Source organism: Heterocephalus glaber, unplaced genomic scaffold, assembly GCF_053883595.1.
Source record: "Heterocephalus glaber isolate CG9 unplaced genomic scaffold, H.glaber_assembly_v1.0 deba00001447, whole genome shotgun sequence".
In the NCBI taxonomy this organism is placed as follows: domain Eukaryota; kingdom Metazoa; phylum Chordata; class Mammalia; order Rodentia; family Bathyergidae; genus Heterocephalus; species Heterocephalus glaber.
The window spans coordinates 7,449,187-7,465,010 of NW_028258299.1; the positions used below are offsets into that span (position 1 = coordinate 7,449,187).

The window sequence follows — 15,824 nt, forward strand, 5'->3', positions numbered from 1 at the left end:
TTGGCCAAGACGTGTTGCTTCCCCACTGCCAGCACAGCCCTGTAACAGTGGGAATTGCTCTTTTCCATGTGAACAGAAAGGGCGAAGGTACGAGGCGGTGAAGTGGATGGTGGTATTTGCCATTGGAGTCTGCACCGGACTGGTGAGCAGTGGGATGTGTGTGGGGGGTGCCACAAGGGAAAGCCCTGTCCTGGCGAATGAATGACCTTTGTCCTTTGTCACCGCAGCATTTATAACACTGTAACAATTGTCATTATAATCAAGATTGCCTGTTTTCTGTTTTTTTCCTTTCCTTTTTGGTTTTTGCGGTACTGGGAATTGAACCCAGGGTCTTCACACTAAGCTACATCCCCATCCCTTTTAAGATTTATTTTGAGACAGTGTCTCACTAAGTTGGTAAGTTGCCCAGGCTAGGCTTGAACTTGTGTTTCTCCTGCCTCAGCCTCCCAGAATCCTGGCATTATAGGTGTGCACTACCATGCCCAGCTTTCTTTTTCGTTTTCTGATTAATAATTGTAGCCCAGTTTTTTATACTTTCCTTGCTTTTGCATTATGAAATGAAACTGAAACCATAAAACTCTGGGTTCTTTAAGCACTCAGAAGTTTGGCCAAATACCTGTCTTACAATAGGATTATGAGTCAGCCCGTAATCTCCTCAGCCATCTAGACAACATAGCCATGGGAGATGACACAGTGGGCACTGTGGACGTTGAGGTCTCGCTGTCCTGGGCTGCTGCCTGCTCTATGCTGACCGAGTCTACACAATAGAGCTGGTGGTCGTGGGTGGAGGTTGTCCCTGAATGAGCAGGGTGCCTGGGCTCTGTGGGTTCACAGTGGCTCCCAGACAGGGAAAGATTACAAACATTGTCCAAGATTATAGTAGCAGAAGCTCTGCAGCCACAACCGCTGGCTTAGCATTGTTAAACCTAACAAAAGAAGCTGGAAAAGCCAGCAGCCATCCAGGCATGGTGGTGCACACCTGCAATCCCAGCACTTGGAAGCCTGAAGCAGGAGGTTGGCCATGAGTTCAGGGACAGCCTGGGCTTCATAGTGAGTTTAAGGTCAGGTTGAACTACATGGTGAGACTCTGTCTCAAAAAACCAAAAGAAAAAAGAAAAGCCAGCAGCCAGCCAGAAGATAGAGCCAGATCTGATTTTCCATCAGCACGGTGTTGGAAAGGGGTACACAAACAGGAGTAGCCTGTTTATCACCTTTCTCTAGAGTCGGTCACAGGCTCCTACTTAACATTTCATGATATACCAGGGATGTGTAAGATGTATTTAAAATAATGCCACCCACAGTTTCTATTTTCTTGGCACTCATCAGGTTTTTACTCTAGTAAATTGACACGAACATCTACTAGGGAAGATGGAGGACCTTTAGAAGGGCCCTCTGCTGACGTCCCGAAGGATGCCACCATGGGGAGAGGGGCTGGGCTGCTCTAATTGTTTTATTGAAAGCTGAGTGTCTGTTTTAGTAGACAGGTTTCTGATTGAAGACTTCCCTTTATAAGCATATTTATCACCTATGTAATTGTTAGTCTTGCTGCTACTGTTCATCAGACTCCTTTGAACTTGCCATCACCATCAGTAGTGACTTCTCTGCAGAAAGGCCCCCTCCTTTATAAGGCAGCGCTAGCCACTTACCCTTTGATCTGTCACCACTCCTGCAGTGGCAGTGAGCTTCCAGGCATGGGCTTGAGGGAAGGCCAGAGTTAAAGGCAGGAACCCTTTGATTCTGACTCCATAAAATTGGGCTTCCTAGTTCTCCCTTAAGCATTTATGTGAGTGAAATGTAAGATGTTTCCTCTATTCCGGTAATCACCGGCTATGGGATAGTTCTGAGTCAAAATGATGACTTCTATAAAACAAGCATGCAGAAACCACATGTGCCTAAGTAAATGTTGGCTTTGTAAGCAGTGTTCTAAGCTATCTGCTTATCCAGCTGAAAGTGGCTGGAGATGTTTTAACTGTCCTTTTGAAACCTTTTGTCTTTTCACAAGAGTGGAGTGCTTCCCCACACAGTTCAGTATTGTTAGTTTTTTGTTTTGTTTTTTTTTTTGGTACTGGGGATCAAACTCTGGTCCTTGCACTTTCGAGGCAGGCGATGGAACCACTGAGCTAAATCCCCGGCCCCAGTACTGTTAGTTTTTAAACGTGCCAATGGTCTCTTCTTTGGTCTTCTGTCTCTTTCTGTATCCTTTTCCCTTGTTTTACTCTGCTTCACTCCACTTCGCTGTACCCCTTCCTCTGTTGTGTGAAGGCCCAGCGAGGCATAGAGATCTTCTTGAAAGCCAGTGACTGGCAGGCTAAGATGTATTCACAAGTTGCTGGTTGGTAACTCAAGTAGCTGCCATCAATGCGTGGAAGAGGTGATGCTTCGGAGAGAAGCAGTTGTGTGCTTCAGAATGGGGCTGTGTGGCGTCTTTCTTGCTCTTCACAGGTGGGACTCTTCGTGGACTTTTTTGTACGCCTCTTCACCCAACTCAAGTTTGGAGTGGTTCAAACATGTATCCTTTTCATGGCTCCATGGTGCCTAGACTTCTGAGGTCTCTCTCTGATATCTCTGGTATTCTTTCTTGTCCAGAAGTGGGTTTAGCACTGAACGTGATTTTTTTTTTTTTTGGTACAGGGATCGAACTCGGGACCTTGAACGTGATATTTGTTTTCTTTTCTTTTTTTTTTTTTGGTACTGGGGACGAACTCAGGTCCTTGTGCTTGCACAGCAGGCAGTGAAACCACTGAGCTAAATCCCCAGCCCTAGAACGTGATATTTGAAGGGTTACTTATTAGCCATTCAGCTTCAGGGTTAATTATCATCAAAGATTACAGAGATTACAAAGCATGAGTCAGTGGACAGACTCATGTTTGTGTTTGGTAAGATGCAATGTCACAAAGCTGCCTTTTCGCACAGTCTGTAAATTCAGTGTTTTAATCAAAACTCCAATAGCACTTATTATGGAGACAAAAAATTCCTCTAAATTTGTACAGAAGAGCAAAGGGCCAAAAACAGTTGAGGCAGTTTTGAACAACAAGCAAATGGATTTGCTTTCCTAGATGTCAAGACTTGTTCATTTGTTTGTTTTAAGACAGGGTCTCACTATTGTAGTTCATGCTGGCCTTGAACTATGTAGCTCAGGCTGGCCTCAAACTCTGAGTGATCCTCCTGCCTCAGCCTTGTGAGTGCTGGGATTATAGGTGTGTGCCACTACACCCAGCTAAATTTAAGAGACAGTAATTTAAAGAGTTTCATATTGGTATAGAAATATCCAGTTAAACCAATGAGAAGATAATAGGGAATTAGAAATTCATTCTGCCTAGGGAGTTTGATAAAGGACAGTGTTAGTAATCCCCAAAGAACAGATGGGTTATTTAATAAAAGATTCTAGGACATCGGTTATCCATATGCAGAAATAGATTCCTATTCGTACTATAAATAAGCTAAATTCCAGATGGATTGAAGCTATAAATAAGCAGGACAAAGTTTTAAGAGACTAGATGATATCAGATGTAGGGAATAGTTTCTTTCTTTTTTTTTTTTTTTGGTATCAGGGATCAAATTTGGGTTCTTGTGCTTGCAAGGCAGGCGGCAGAACCACTGAGCTAAATCCCCGGCCTGGGAATAGTTTCTTAAAACCCTAGAAGGCACAGACAGTAAGGGGAAAGACCAATAAACTTGACCACATCAAGGTAAATGTTCCATTGATAAAGGAAATTTTAAAAACCTCAAACAGTAAAACACCATAGATAAAGTAAAAAGCAAGTTCTCAATTAGTTTCCAAAATATAGAAAGAAAAAAATCCCAACAGTCCAATAGAAAAATGGGCAGGAAGGGCCGGGGATTTAGCTCAGTGGTTTTGCCACCTGCTGCGCAAGTGCAAGGACCGGAGTTCGATCCCTGGTACCAAAAAAATAAAAAAAAGAGAGAAAAATGGGCAGGAATGTAAACAGGTTCTCAGAGGAGAAAAACAAAGCTAGTAAGCTACGGGAAAAAATCAGAATGAGCCCATTCCTATCTCACAAGTTCCCCTCAGACAGGGACCTTGGACGAGTCCAGAGGTGTCTGTCACACCTCTGTGACGGCAGGAAGTTGTACGCACTGGCTGGGGGCATTACTGCCCACTCAGGATCCCACACGCAGATTCACTGACCAGGTCAAAAGGGACCGTTCATTTCAGTAAAATGGACACAGGGTTTATTCAGAGCCAGCTCTGAAGAGATGGAGGGGCCGATTTGCCTCAAGTCACCATCTATCGCCTGGTGTCCAGGTGTGTTGTGGTCGTTTACCGCAGAAGACAGCTCAGGAGCGCAGGCCGCAGTAGACGTGGGTGGCCAGTTCCGTCCCTGCAGTTGCACCTCTTGCTCCCTTGTCTCAGGAAGCTAAGCTGGTCTTGACCTTCTGGTGCTGCTTTCTCCCTATTCTGTCTTTTCCTCTGGGCTGCAGAGAGGCCTGTACCTGAGGAAGTTTGGAAGCCACATGTCACTAAAGGAAAAAAATATATAACTTTAAAAGTTCTGCTGTGCAGTGCTGGTTACAGGAGAATGGAAAAATTAACGCACGTCATCCAGTATAATTTTACACAGAAGATGTATGAACTGGAGCTATGTACGTCAGCGTGGCTAATCCTCAGAAATTTATACGTTGAGACAGAAAAGCAGAAAGTTGTGAAATGTACATAAAGTGTAGTATGAACAATGTGGAGATAAGAAAATATGGAGGGAATTCAGCCTAGTAGTTTCTCCCAGAGGAAGAAGGACAGAAAAAGGGTGGGGTTTTTTTGTTTGTTTTTGAGATGGAGTCTTGATGCATTTCCCAGGCTGACCTTGAACCTTCTGCCCCTGTGTCCCCTTCCCATGTAGCCAGGATTTCAGGCATGTGTCACTCCACCTGGCTTGGATTTGTTTTTTACATGGTATCTTATGTCTTATTTTAAAAATATCTGGAGTAGGCCCGGGGATTTAGCTTAGTGGTTTCGCCACCTGCTGTGCAAGCTCAAGGACCCGAGTTCAATCCCCGGTACCAAAAAATATATGTATACATCTGGAGCAAATATGGTGTAACTGAGGTTTTGTAAAACTAGGATTGTGAGTGTGTGTAACTTTTGTAGCACTCGAGGTAGTCCATATTTTTACTTTTTTTTTTTTTTTTAGACAGTTTTGTCTGGCCTTAAACTCACTGTGTAGCCCAGGCTAGCCTTGAACTCACAGCAATCCTGCCTCAGCCTCCCAAGTGCTGGGATTACAGGCATAGACCAGAACACCTGGCAGGTATTGCATAGTTTTAAGTGGCTCCTATTTTAGACATTATCTTGGGCAGCTTTAAACTCTTTATCCATGGAGAACAGGAAGTTGTGCAGTAGGGGGAGCCACAGCATTTCCAGTGGTAAGAGGAAATGTTACCGGATGGCTGAGAACACGTTTTCCTTAACCGAGGCTCTGCAGCGGTGGAGGAGTGCAGCCGAAAAGGCTGCCTCGCCCTGTCCCTCCTCGAACTCTTAGGTTTTAACCTGACCTTTGTCTTCTTGGCCAGCCTTCTTGTCCTAATTGAGGTGAGGTGCTTTGGAAATTGCCCGCCTGTTGTGTGTGAAGTTTGGGGCTCCTGCCCTTCATCTCTGCGTCTCCAATTCCAGAATGTGGAAAAACATCTAGATGGAGCAGAAGGGCCCTCTTGCTCACTTGGAGGGGTTTCTGGAAGTGAAGGTTCTGGTAGCCTGCAGCGAGGTCAGCGAGGGAAGCTCTAGGTCAGGATGGGCTTCTCCCCCTGGGCAGCACACTGAAGCACCTGGGGGACTTTGCAGACCCACAGGTCAGGACCTCTAGAAGCAGGACACCACATTGCTGGTGGATGGGGCTCCCACACTAGGCGAACTTCTGGGGTCCTTGTCAGAAATGTGAGTGATCCTGTGGGGCCCCCGCTACTGAGTCAGGAGTCAGGGTGGGGCCCAGCACCTGTGACTGAACACATTCGGGTGACCCTGATGGTGCTGAAGGTGGTGAGTTCTTGTCCCACTTGTTGAGGGTAAGCGAAGAACCAGCGGAGTTTGAATTTATGGCTGTGTCTCCTGTCCTCCTCAGCCGGTGGCCGCAGGATCTGGGATCCCTGAGATCAAATGCTATCTGAATGGCGTGAAGGTGCCAGGAATTGTCCGGCTCCGGACCCTGCTCTGCAAAGTCTTCGGAGTGCTTTTCGGTGTGGCAGGCGGTAAGGAAGGTCTTTCAGCTCTTATTCTTCAGGGGCTCAAGGGGCGAGGCTACCAGAGGCATCCTGTGTATAAATGAGATTCCACTGAAGGGCCCGCGCTAAGCACGCTAAGCAGCGTCTGCTCTTTTTGTCAGTAAGTTTTCAAATGCAGACCTGTTAGTGTGGTGCCATTCAGAGACACCCAACAAACACACCATTGTTTTAAACTGCACACATTGAGTTGGTTTACAGAGTTGGCTTTTAGCAAAGTCAGCACACTTTTTTTTTTTTTTTTCGGTAGTTGGGATTGAACTTGGGACCTTGCGCTTGCAAGACAGGCACCGGAACCACTGAGCTAAATCCCCGGCCCATCACACTTCCTGTGTAAACAGCCAAATAGCAAATCTTTTCAGCTGTATGGGCCAAGAAGCAGCATCAAGGAAATGGTGTAGGTACTTAGGTAACCATTGAGTTGCCCACTCAGGAATGTAAAAGCCATTCTTAGCTCTAGGACTGTGCAGTAACAGGCAAGGAAGGAGTGGGTCTGGGCTCTGGTTTGCAGACCTCATAGCAGGACTTTAAATGGAAATGGTTTGGTGGGGATTTGTTCCACCTTCCTCTTAGCCCTGTGCTTGCCTGTGGGTTGAGAGAGAGGTTTGTAGCAAAGGTCTCCTCAGCCAGAGGCCTCTGTGCTGACTGCTGTCTCCCTTTCTCACTGTCCCAGGCCTCTTTGTGGGGAAGGAGGGCCCCATGATCCACAGTGGGGCCGTGGTGGGAGCCGGCCTTCCTCAGGTAAGGGCCGCTGGGCCGGGGCTGAATCCCTCAGGGTGATTCCTGCCTGGGCCAGAGAACAGGCCTCTGTGTGGATTTGAGGAAACCCTTTGGGGCTACCCTAACATGACTCTGGAGCCTCTGCCATTTGGGTTAAGAAAACCTTGTGATCTGTCTCTCAGCAGAGCACGTAACCTAGACATCAGAGGTTTAGTGATGCCTTGCTGAGTCCTAGATACAGAAATAGGAATGGAGGAAAAATGTGACATAGGCAGATGAAAGTCACCTGCTGCTCTGCAGCCATTGCCAAGTGCCCGCACAGAGGACGGCATGGGTCATCTCCATGCAGCCAGTTGCCAGAGGGGCTGGGAGCGCCAGCCAGACCGTCTTAAGCCCAGCTCTACTCTGATTGCACTTGGCCTGGCGCAGTGACTGTGACAGCATCTCCCTGCAGGATTCTGCAGGTTCCACTCCTGTCTTCTTCAGGGCCACCTGAGGTGTTTGGTTCTCAGGTGAGAGAGCTGGGGCTCATAGCTGGAGGAACTCGCCTAGGAGCCCAAAGCTCCCTTTCTGAGGGCTTTCTCAGGCTCCTAGCTGCAAGCGTGAGAAGTCCCAGTTCCCTGGGAGCCATTGCATGGCACTGTTTCCCTCCCTCTCCCGCCGAGGGGACTTGCTGTGAGTTGTGGGGCAAAGGGGAGAAGGTTCCTTCTTCCAGGCATCTTCATCTCTCTATGCTGCCTCCTAGCCAGGTCTCCCAGGAATGAGCCAGGAGGACAAAAGAAGTGAAGCATGGGGGAGCATGGTGTGAGGCTTTGTGGGCTGACTGAGAAGTGGGTCTTGGTCGGGCCTTTGCTCTCTGACAGCCCCTGAGCAGAGCCAGCTTCACTTCGTGTAGCAGCTCTCAGTTCCTTCCAGTCCTTGCTCAGCTCTTTCCCCTTTTTCTTTCTCACTTGTTGCCTGTGCACAAAATGCAGTTTTCAAAGGGCCTAGAAATTTGGGAGAAGGAAAAATAAGTTCCCCCAAAGGAGGCAACTTCCTTTCTTCCAGGTGGCAATTCTGGACACTTCCTGCCTGCCGCACATCTGCCTATGTGGGTCAAGCAAAGGCACCCCCCCGAGTGCTGTGGGCTCCTGCAGCTTTGGTCCTTGTGGGCCTCTCTCTGACGTGCTTCTTCTTGTCTTAGTTTCAGAGCATCTCCTTACGGAAGATTCAGTTTAACTTCCCCTACTTCCGGAGTGACAGGTATGGAAACAATAGGAATTGGTCCTTAGGAAAATAGAAAACGATGCTGGCTAATGGTGGTCCACACCTGTAATGGAGGTACTGTGGGAGGCTAAGGCAGGAGGATCACAGTATGAGCTCAGCCTGGGCAATTTAGAAACTTAGCAAGACTCAGTCTTAAAACAACAAAAACAGGAGAAGGGATGTAGCTCAATGTGAAGGCCCTTGGTTCAATCCCCAGTACCACAAGGGAAAAAAAGTTAATGTACTACCAATCAGATCGGTACTTGCTCTAGCCTAGCTTGTAGTTGCCCCTGCTTAGCAGGCCACTTGCAAAATCTGAGTGTCAGAAGGTAGGGTGCAGGGGGCTTTGCATTTTTCTTCTGAAAATAAGAACCAAAAGGACCAAGTTGGCATTGTGACTTTTATTTTGTCATGTCATAAGGCCTAGAAGCATCTCAGGTCATGAAGTCCAAGACTGAAAAACCCAACCAAGAAAGGGTGCGGGTGGGTATATTATCAAGAAGGTGTTTGGGGCTGGGGATTTAGCTCAGTGGTTCCGCCCCCTGCCTTGCAGGTGCAAGGTCCCGAGTTTGACCCCTATTACCAAAAAAAAAAAAAAAAAAGAAGAAGGTGTTTTGTAGTCCCAAATAACCTACCCCAAATAATCTACTTGCTTAGGGCATCTCTGGGCTGGAAACCACCCTTCCCAGTGGACTCTCCAGCCCTGTGACTTGTAGGTTACTCACCTGGATAGTTGGGAGGGCCCTTGGGATCAGAGGCCCAGTTCAGCATCTTGGGCCCTTTTCATCTTCATATCCCTGAAAATCATTGCTTACCAGTTCCTCTGTGTTAAGCCAGCAAGCGCTTACATGGTCTTGCTGATGCTGGGGTTTTCTGGAAGAGCTTTGGTAGGATCGAGGCCCAGCAGGGATTATAAGAACTCTTCCATCTGTCTCCCTAGGCTTGGGACTGAGACTCCAAGTTAAGAGTGACCAGATACAGGGAGCACTGCCTCCCAGGTCAGGGAGCCATTGCACCTGGGCAGCCTTGGTCAGCTTCTTGTTACTATAATGAGTACCTGAGAGAAATCAATTTAGAAACAAAAGCTGATTTTGGCTTACAGTTTTGAGGGTCTCAGTCCTGTTGACCTCATGAGCAGGAATTGAAACAGGAAGAGGTGGGAGTAGGGTCCCAATATCTCCTCTGAGACACACCCCAAATTACCTAACTTCCTCTCCCCAGGCCCTGCCTTCTAGAGGTTCCACCACCTCCTAACAGTGCCATGGGCTGAGCTCCAGGCCAATAATACACAAGACTTTGGGGGCATTTCAGATGCAGGGTACATTGGCCTGCAGGTAAACTGTGTGTGCTGCCAAGTCTGCCTCTGGAGACCTGTCCTTTTGTGATCCTAAAATGTTCACAATAAGGAAGTGAGAAGCTGCTTTTGGAGCCTCAGGGCCCATCTCTCACTTTGTCTTCTCTCCTCAGAGACAAGCGAGACTTCGTATCAGCAGGGGCGGCTGCTGGAGTTGCTGCGGCCTTCGGGGCCCCGATCGGGGGTACCTTGTTCAGCCTAGAGGAGGGCTCATCCTTCTGGAACCAAGGGCTCACATGGAAAGTGGTGAGGAGACATCATTGGAAGTCACGTCCTAGGCCTAACCACACCCAGAATTAAACTGGACATTTGTCCCTTCTTTTTTTTTTGGTGCCGGGGATCGAACTTGGGACCTTGCGCTTGTGAGGCAGGTGGCAGAACTGGGAATTTGTCTGTCCTGCCACTGTTTGGTGAGACAGGAGGGTCCACTTGATGGGAACTTCTTTTGCCATAGCAGCTGTGACCTCCAAACTAGGCTTTTCTGCTCTTCATATCAGTATTCCCCGCCCCACAAACATTAAACCTCACACCAAACTTCTTGTCAGCCATCCAGCTGGAAAATGTGAAGCTGGCTGTCACCTAAGGCAGGAGTGACAGGGTTGGGACTTGAATCCCTGTCACGCCCAGAGTGATGTGTTCTCCTCATGCAGCTCCCCTTCCTGGTGCCACAGGGTCTGTGCCAGAGGAGGTGTCAATAAACAGGCTCTCGTGGCAGAGCCCAAGGTGCAGTTGCTCACCCTCCAGGTACCTCTTCCGCAATGGTCACCTCTGCCACAGTGCTCGCCCTTCCCTGTGTCCCAGCCAGACTTTGCAGGTCTCTAGGGAGAGCAGTGGGCTTTGGGAAAAACTGTTCAGGAGACAGTGAGACGTGTTCTTTTTTGTTGCCTGTCCCCTAGCTCTTCTGTTCCATGTCTGCCACCTTCACCCTCAACTTCTTCCGTTCTGGAATTCAGTTTGGAAGCTGGGGTTCCTTCCAGCTCCCTGGATTGCTGAACTTCGGCGAGTTTAAGGTATGCCTTGTCCTTTCTCCCAAGATGCCACACCGGGCCCATGAGACTCGCTTGCTCGTAAAGCACAGACGAGGAGCTCACAGAGGGCAGGTGCCGCTGCTGCAGGGCACCTGGGCCGGTACCGTCTCTGCAGACAGCTGCGCCCTCTGGAGCGGGACTCCTTTAGAAGGGGAGGCAGCCCCAGCTCTTGTTTCTGTCTTCCCCTCTTCTATCCCTTCCTGTGCTCATGGCTGCTCTGGTTTTTCTCTCTCCCTCCCTGCTCCCTTCTCTCAGTGCTCTGACTCTGATAAAAAATGTCATCTCTGGACTGCTATGGATTTGGGTTTCTTCGTCATGATGGGGGTCATTGGGGGCCTCCTAGGAGCCACATTCAACTGTCTGAACAAGAGGCTTGCAAAGTACCGTATGCGAAATGTGCACCCGAAACCTAAGCTTGTCAGGTATCTGTGCAGTCGCCTCCCCCAGCCTGCTGTGGCACCCCAAGTAGACTGTGGGCCCGGCTGTCTCTCCTGAGGAAGACGATCACACAAGCAGACCCTCCTTTTGCACCAGCTTTGATTGGTAGTCTAAGGCTGGGAACAGGGACCTAAGTCTCTGCTGCTCATCAGACGGGCTGAAAGGCTGAGTCGAGCTGACTTCCAGCTTCTGGGAGATAAACACACACCTGCTGACCTGCCAGGAGGGCCAGTGCTGCCCTGCTGAGGGGCTGGCTGTTGTGGGCTGCTCCTGCCCCAGGACTTAGTATGGAGGCCCATTCATTCCTTGAGAGAGATATGTGGATGAGGCAGCCCACTTGACTGATACGAAGTCAATAAACCACCCACACTTTACACCCAGGGTGTGGGATTACAGCAGATCTGATGACTGTGCACATGCATGCTGACTGATTGCTGCTGGGAGTGCCCTTTGCAGAAAGGAGGGTGGGGCTCAGTGGAGTGTGTTTTTGAGTGCTCAAGACCTGGCATCTGTTTATTGCATTGTGACAGCTGTGCTCTGCTTCCTAGAGTCCTGGAGAGCCTGTTGGTGTCACTGGTAACCACCGTGGTGGTATTCGTGGCTTCGATGGTGCTAGGAGAATGCCGGCAGATGTCCTCTTCGAGTCAGATCAGTAATGGCTCGTTCCAGCTCCAGGTAACCCCAGTGCATCTGCTACTTTATCCTCCACCCAGAAATGGCCGCTGCTCAGAGCTGCTAGGTGTGTCAGGTCACCTCCACATGCCCACAGCAGGTTGCGGAGAGGCACAGGAACATGTAGTCATCTTTCACCCGAGAGGATGCGCTTGGGTGCCCTCAGTCATGTCCACCTCCATGACTGACCCTGTCCCTTGGCAGGGGGCCTGTTCTGGTGAACAGAGCCACCTTGGGGTCCAGCTGCTGGAGTGAGGCTGGCGAGCATCTTCCCTGTACTCTGTCTTCTTGTTGTTCCTAAGCAGCCACTTGGATTGGTCAGTGCCCCTCTGGTCCCTTGTCTTGAAGGGCCACCTCTGAGGGCCCACAGGAGCAGTCCATGAAGACCTGGAGTGTGTTAAAAAGATGCCATGAGGGCTGCCTGTGGTCGGCAGAGTCTGTGATGTTTACCATCTTTTTTTTTTTTTTTGCGGTACTGGGAACGAACTCAGGACCTTGCACTTGCAAGGCAGGCACCAGAACCACTGAGCTAAATCCCTGGCCCTACTGTCTCGTTCTTGATGGAAGAAGTTTACTGACCCCAGTTACTAGTTATTCTCAAGGCTGCCTCATTGCCAGACCTCGTATTTTTGAACTGTATTGCTATAGAACAGTGATATATATGGTTCAGACACAAATGAAAAGCATTGTGTGGTCAGATAGGTTAACCAGAATTAAATAGGCTTTTTTTTTCTTTTTTGTGGTGCTGGGGAATGAACCAAGGGCATCACACATGCTAGACAAGTGCTTTACCACTGAGTTACATCCCCAGCCCTTTAAACTTGGAGACAAAGTCTTGCTAAATTGCCCAGGCTAGCCTCAAACTTATGATCCTTCTGCCTCAGCCTTCCAAGTAGCAGGGATTGTAGTCATGTGTCACCATGCCCAGCTTAAAATATATTTCTCTAATACAGAACATCCTGGAACCTGAAATGTTCCAGTGAGTGTTGGGATTGTTTGGCACACTTACTGTGCCAGATCTTCCTCAGGCACCTCACAGTCACCTCACTGAACCCTTCCCACACATGCTGGGTGGTGATCTTGTCCCTGGGCAAATGAGGTCTTCAAGATCCTTGGCCACCATGTGCAGCATGAGGGTCGTGGTTGTCCCCACGTTACAGATGAGGAAGCTGAAGGGTTACACAGTGAAACACCTTCCCAAGGTCACTAGCATGTGGCAGTCAGTGAAAGCCGTTGGATTTTTGAGTCTGTGCTCTGCGTTATCAGACACACCGGTTTCCAGGAAGTGCTCCAGTGCTTTTCAGTGCTTCTCATCAGGGGACTTTCCCCACTGATGTCCTGCAGACATGGCTTGGGAGAGCCTGCCCTGCGTTTACTGCTTACCAATAAGTTGTGGGCTTGGCTCTGAGCTGCTAGGGCCCTGCGCACATTTCTCCTATGCCAGGTCCTGCCACCAGGGGACCCTTTCCTAAACCAAGTCTTATCCTGCTCTGAATGAGAGCGAAACCTCCTGTCTGGGTTCTGTCCTCCAGACTGGGTGACGGGCTGCTGTCTGCTGTCAGGCTTCCGGCCAAGATGGGTTTCTTTTGGAGGAAATCCATAGCAAAGGCTGTTTTCATTTGGGCCTTTGAGTCAAGTGGTGGCCTGGACTCTCCTCCCTGGGCATCTGTCTCTCACCTGCCTCATCTTCCCACCGTCCCTGTGGCTCTTGGGCGAGGCTCCTAGCAACATCATTTACAAAATCATTGCCAAGAGGAAGCAGAGCCCCATCCGTGGTGAACCATGGTGTAGTTACATTTTGGTTATGAGTGTGGATGAACAAAGGCCTTTTTCCTGATTCTTCACTCTGCATCCAAAATGCAAAGAATTCAGCTTCACAGTTGGCCAATTTTTGCTGCCTGTTGGATCTGCAGGCAAAGGTGTCTGGCAGGCTTCTTGTCCTTGCTGGAACCATCCCCCTCAGAGACTCAGGAGTGTACCGGTCCCATGCCCTTTACTGACTTTGTGATCCTGCTTCGTAGGTTACATCAGAAGATGTGAATTCCAGTATCAAGACCTTTTTCTGTCCCAATGACACCTACAATGACATGGCCACGCTCTTCTTCAATTCCCAAGAGTCTGCCATCCTCCAGCTCTTCCACCAGGATGGTGAGTGTGTGCTGTGCCCACCCCTGGGGCATGGGCTTCGGCTCCCTCTCGGCCAGGCTTGTCCTTCATTCCAAGCAAGAACAGGACTCCCTCTGTGCTGCTGACCTGGACAGCAGGGCCTCTGCCTCCAGTGTCAGAAGGGGAGCGGGCTGGGGCGGGAAGGACCTGGTGGGGCCGAGCTGGTCTGCAGAGACACAGCAGGCCTCTGGTAGGACTCAGATCAGTTCTTACCTTGCAGGGACATTCAGCCCTATCACCTTGGCCTTGTTTTTCATCCTCTATTTTCTGCTTGCCTGTTGGACTTACGGTGTTTCGGTTCCAAGTGGGCTTTTTGTACCTTCGCTGCTGTGTGGAGCTGCTTTTGGACGTTTAGTTGCCAATGTCCTAAAAAGGTACAGTGTGTGTGTGTGTGTGTGTGTGTGTGTGTGTGTGCATGTGCGTGGGTGTGCAAGCATGTGTGCCTATCCATGCATATATGTGCACATGCAGTGTTTAAGCTGGTGGTTCACCCCCGTGCACCCTGCCACTCAGCCCACCCAGATGTTTCTAGCCACCTTCCTGGTTTGTTCCTTCACCAGCTACATTGGACTGGGCCACATCTATTCGGGGACCTTTGCGCTGATTGGCGCTGCAGCTTTCCTGGGCGGGGTCGTACGCATGACCATCAGTCTCACCATCATCCTGATCGAGTCCACCAACGAGATCACCTATGGGCTCCCTATCATGGTCACCCTGATGGTGAGCACTTTCCTTCCAGGCTCTGGGTCTAGGGCCCAGTTCACTCCGGAGCCCTCTCGCTTGTCAGGCTTCCGCTCTATGTTTCAGGTGGCCAAATGGACAGGGGACTTTTTCAATAAGGGCATTTATGATATCCATGTGGGCCTGCGAGGCGTGCCGCTTCTGGAATGGGAGACGGAGGTGGAAATGGACAAGTAAGTCCCCTGTTTCTTTCGTGCCCGTATCAGAATGTCTAGCTTCAGGGCTGAAGGAATGCAGGAGTTAGCGTGGGATGCAGCAGCTCCAGCTTCTTGGGTTAAAAGAAGCAGGCACATTGTTCCCTTGCGTGCTTGGGAATGTTGAGCGTTCAGGAGGCTGGGAGCTCAGGGACAGCCGGGCCTTCCATGAGTGTCTGGGTCATGTGGCAGTCTGGTTCAGTATGAAGTAGAGTCTGGATCATGTGTGACATGATTGTTTACACGAAGTGCATACTGAGGCCCAGAGCGAGACCTGCCCACTCCACGCTCCCCCTTCTGAATGTCACCTGTCACCAGTGATTGCCATCATCACAGGTGCCCGCCTCATGATCCACACTATGCTGGCCTCCGCCCTGGGTGTCGGCAGGCCCTTTGGGGTTGCAGGGTCTGCAAAGGGCCACATAGCAGACATTTTTACTCTTGTGGCAGAAAAGCAGCCACAGATACTGTATGGGGCCGGATTTGCTTTGTGAGCTGTGACTTGATGTAGAAGGACCTGGAGATGGGTTGTTAAATTTCCTTTAATTATCGTTTCACTGGTGAGACTGTGCCCTGGAGTACCAGAGAGGATGCCACCCGGCACGCTCACGGGGTGTGTGGTGAGGGGACGTTGGTAGGGAGCCATGGGATAAGTAAAGGCCCACCAGTGTGACAGCAGGAGGGCGACCCTGGTGTCAGAACAGCCTGTGGAGATGGGACAGGATTACAGAGGAGCCCACTGGTTCTGGTCGCTCCAGCAGCCTGTCACGCTTGTACCTGGGGCAGTGGCCCTCGAAAGGCTGGACGGTTTCCCCTCCCCAGGCTGAGAGCCAGCGACATCATGGAGCCCAACCTGACCTACGTGTACCCGCACACGCGCATCCAGTCTCTGGTTAGTATCCTGCGCACCACGGTCCATCACGCCTTCCCCGTGGTCACCGAGAACCGGGGCAACGAGAAGGAGTTCATGAAGGGCAACCAGCTCATCAGCAACAACATCAAGTTCAAGGTAGAGGGAGCGGGGGGTCAGGGCAG

The 15,824-nt window shown here is 49.8% G+C and overlaps 1 protein-coding gene across 4 annotated transcripts in view; it reads left to right on the forward strand.

The window, feature by feature from the left end:
- Positions 1–15,824, forward strand: part of Clcn6 (Cl-/H+ antiporter 6) — a 32,341-nt gene that overhangs the window by 9,114 nt on the left and 7,403 nt on the right. For 3 of the 4 annotated variants that reach the window (XR_002389052.2, XM_087214645.1, XM_004863562.4), the window contains 15 exons: positions 77–142; positions 2,443–2,509; positions 5,442–5,548; positions 6,075–6,201; positions 6,905–6,972; positions 8,135–8,193; positions 9,664–9,796; positions 10,447–10,560; positions 10,834–11,000; positions 11,565–11,691; positions 13,710–13,836; positions 14,075–14,228; positions 14,415–14,574; positions 14,662–14,768; positions 15,612–15,798. Coding sequence is in view for 3 of the 4 variants with exons in the window: in XM_087214645.1 (XP_087070771.1) it covers positions 77–142; positions 2,443–2,509; positions 5,442–5,548; positions 6,075–6,201; positions 6,905–6,972; positions 8,135–8,193; positions 9,664–9,796; positions 10,447–10,560; positions 10,834–11,000; positions 11,565–11,691; positions 13,710–13,836; positions 14,075–14,228; positions 14,415–14,574; positions 14,662–14,768; positions 15,612–15,798 (1,770 nt within the window). In the remaining variant the exon portion in view is untranslated. The remainder of the gene's footprint in view (positions 1–76; positions 143–2,442; positions 2,510–5,441; positions 5,549–6,074; positions 6,202–6,904; positions 6,973–8,134; positions 8,194–9,663; positions 9,797–10,446; positions 10,561–10,833; positions 11,001–11,564; positions 11,692–13,709; positions 13,837–14,074; positions 14,229–14,414; positions 14,575–14,661; positions 14,769–15,611; positions 15,799–15,824) is intronic. The other variant, XM_021243620.2, reaches the window with a different exon arrangement.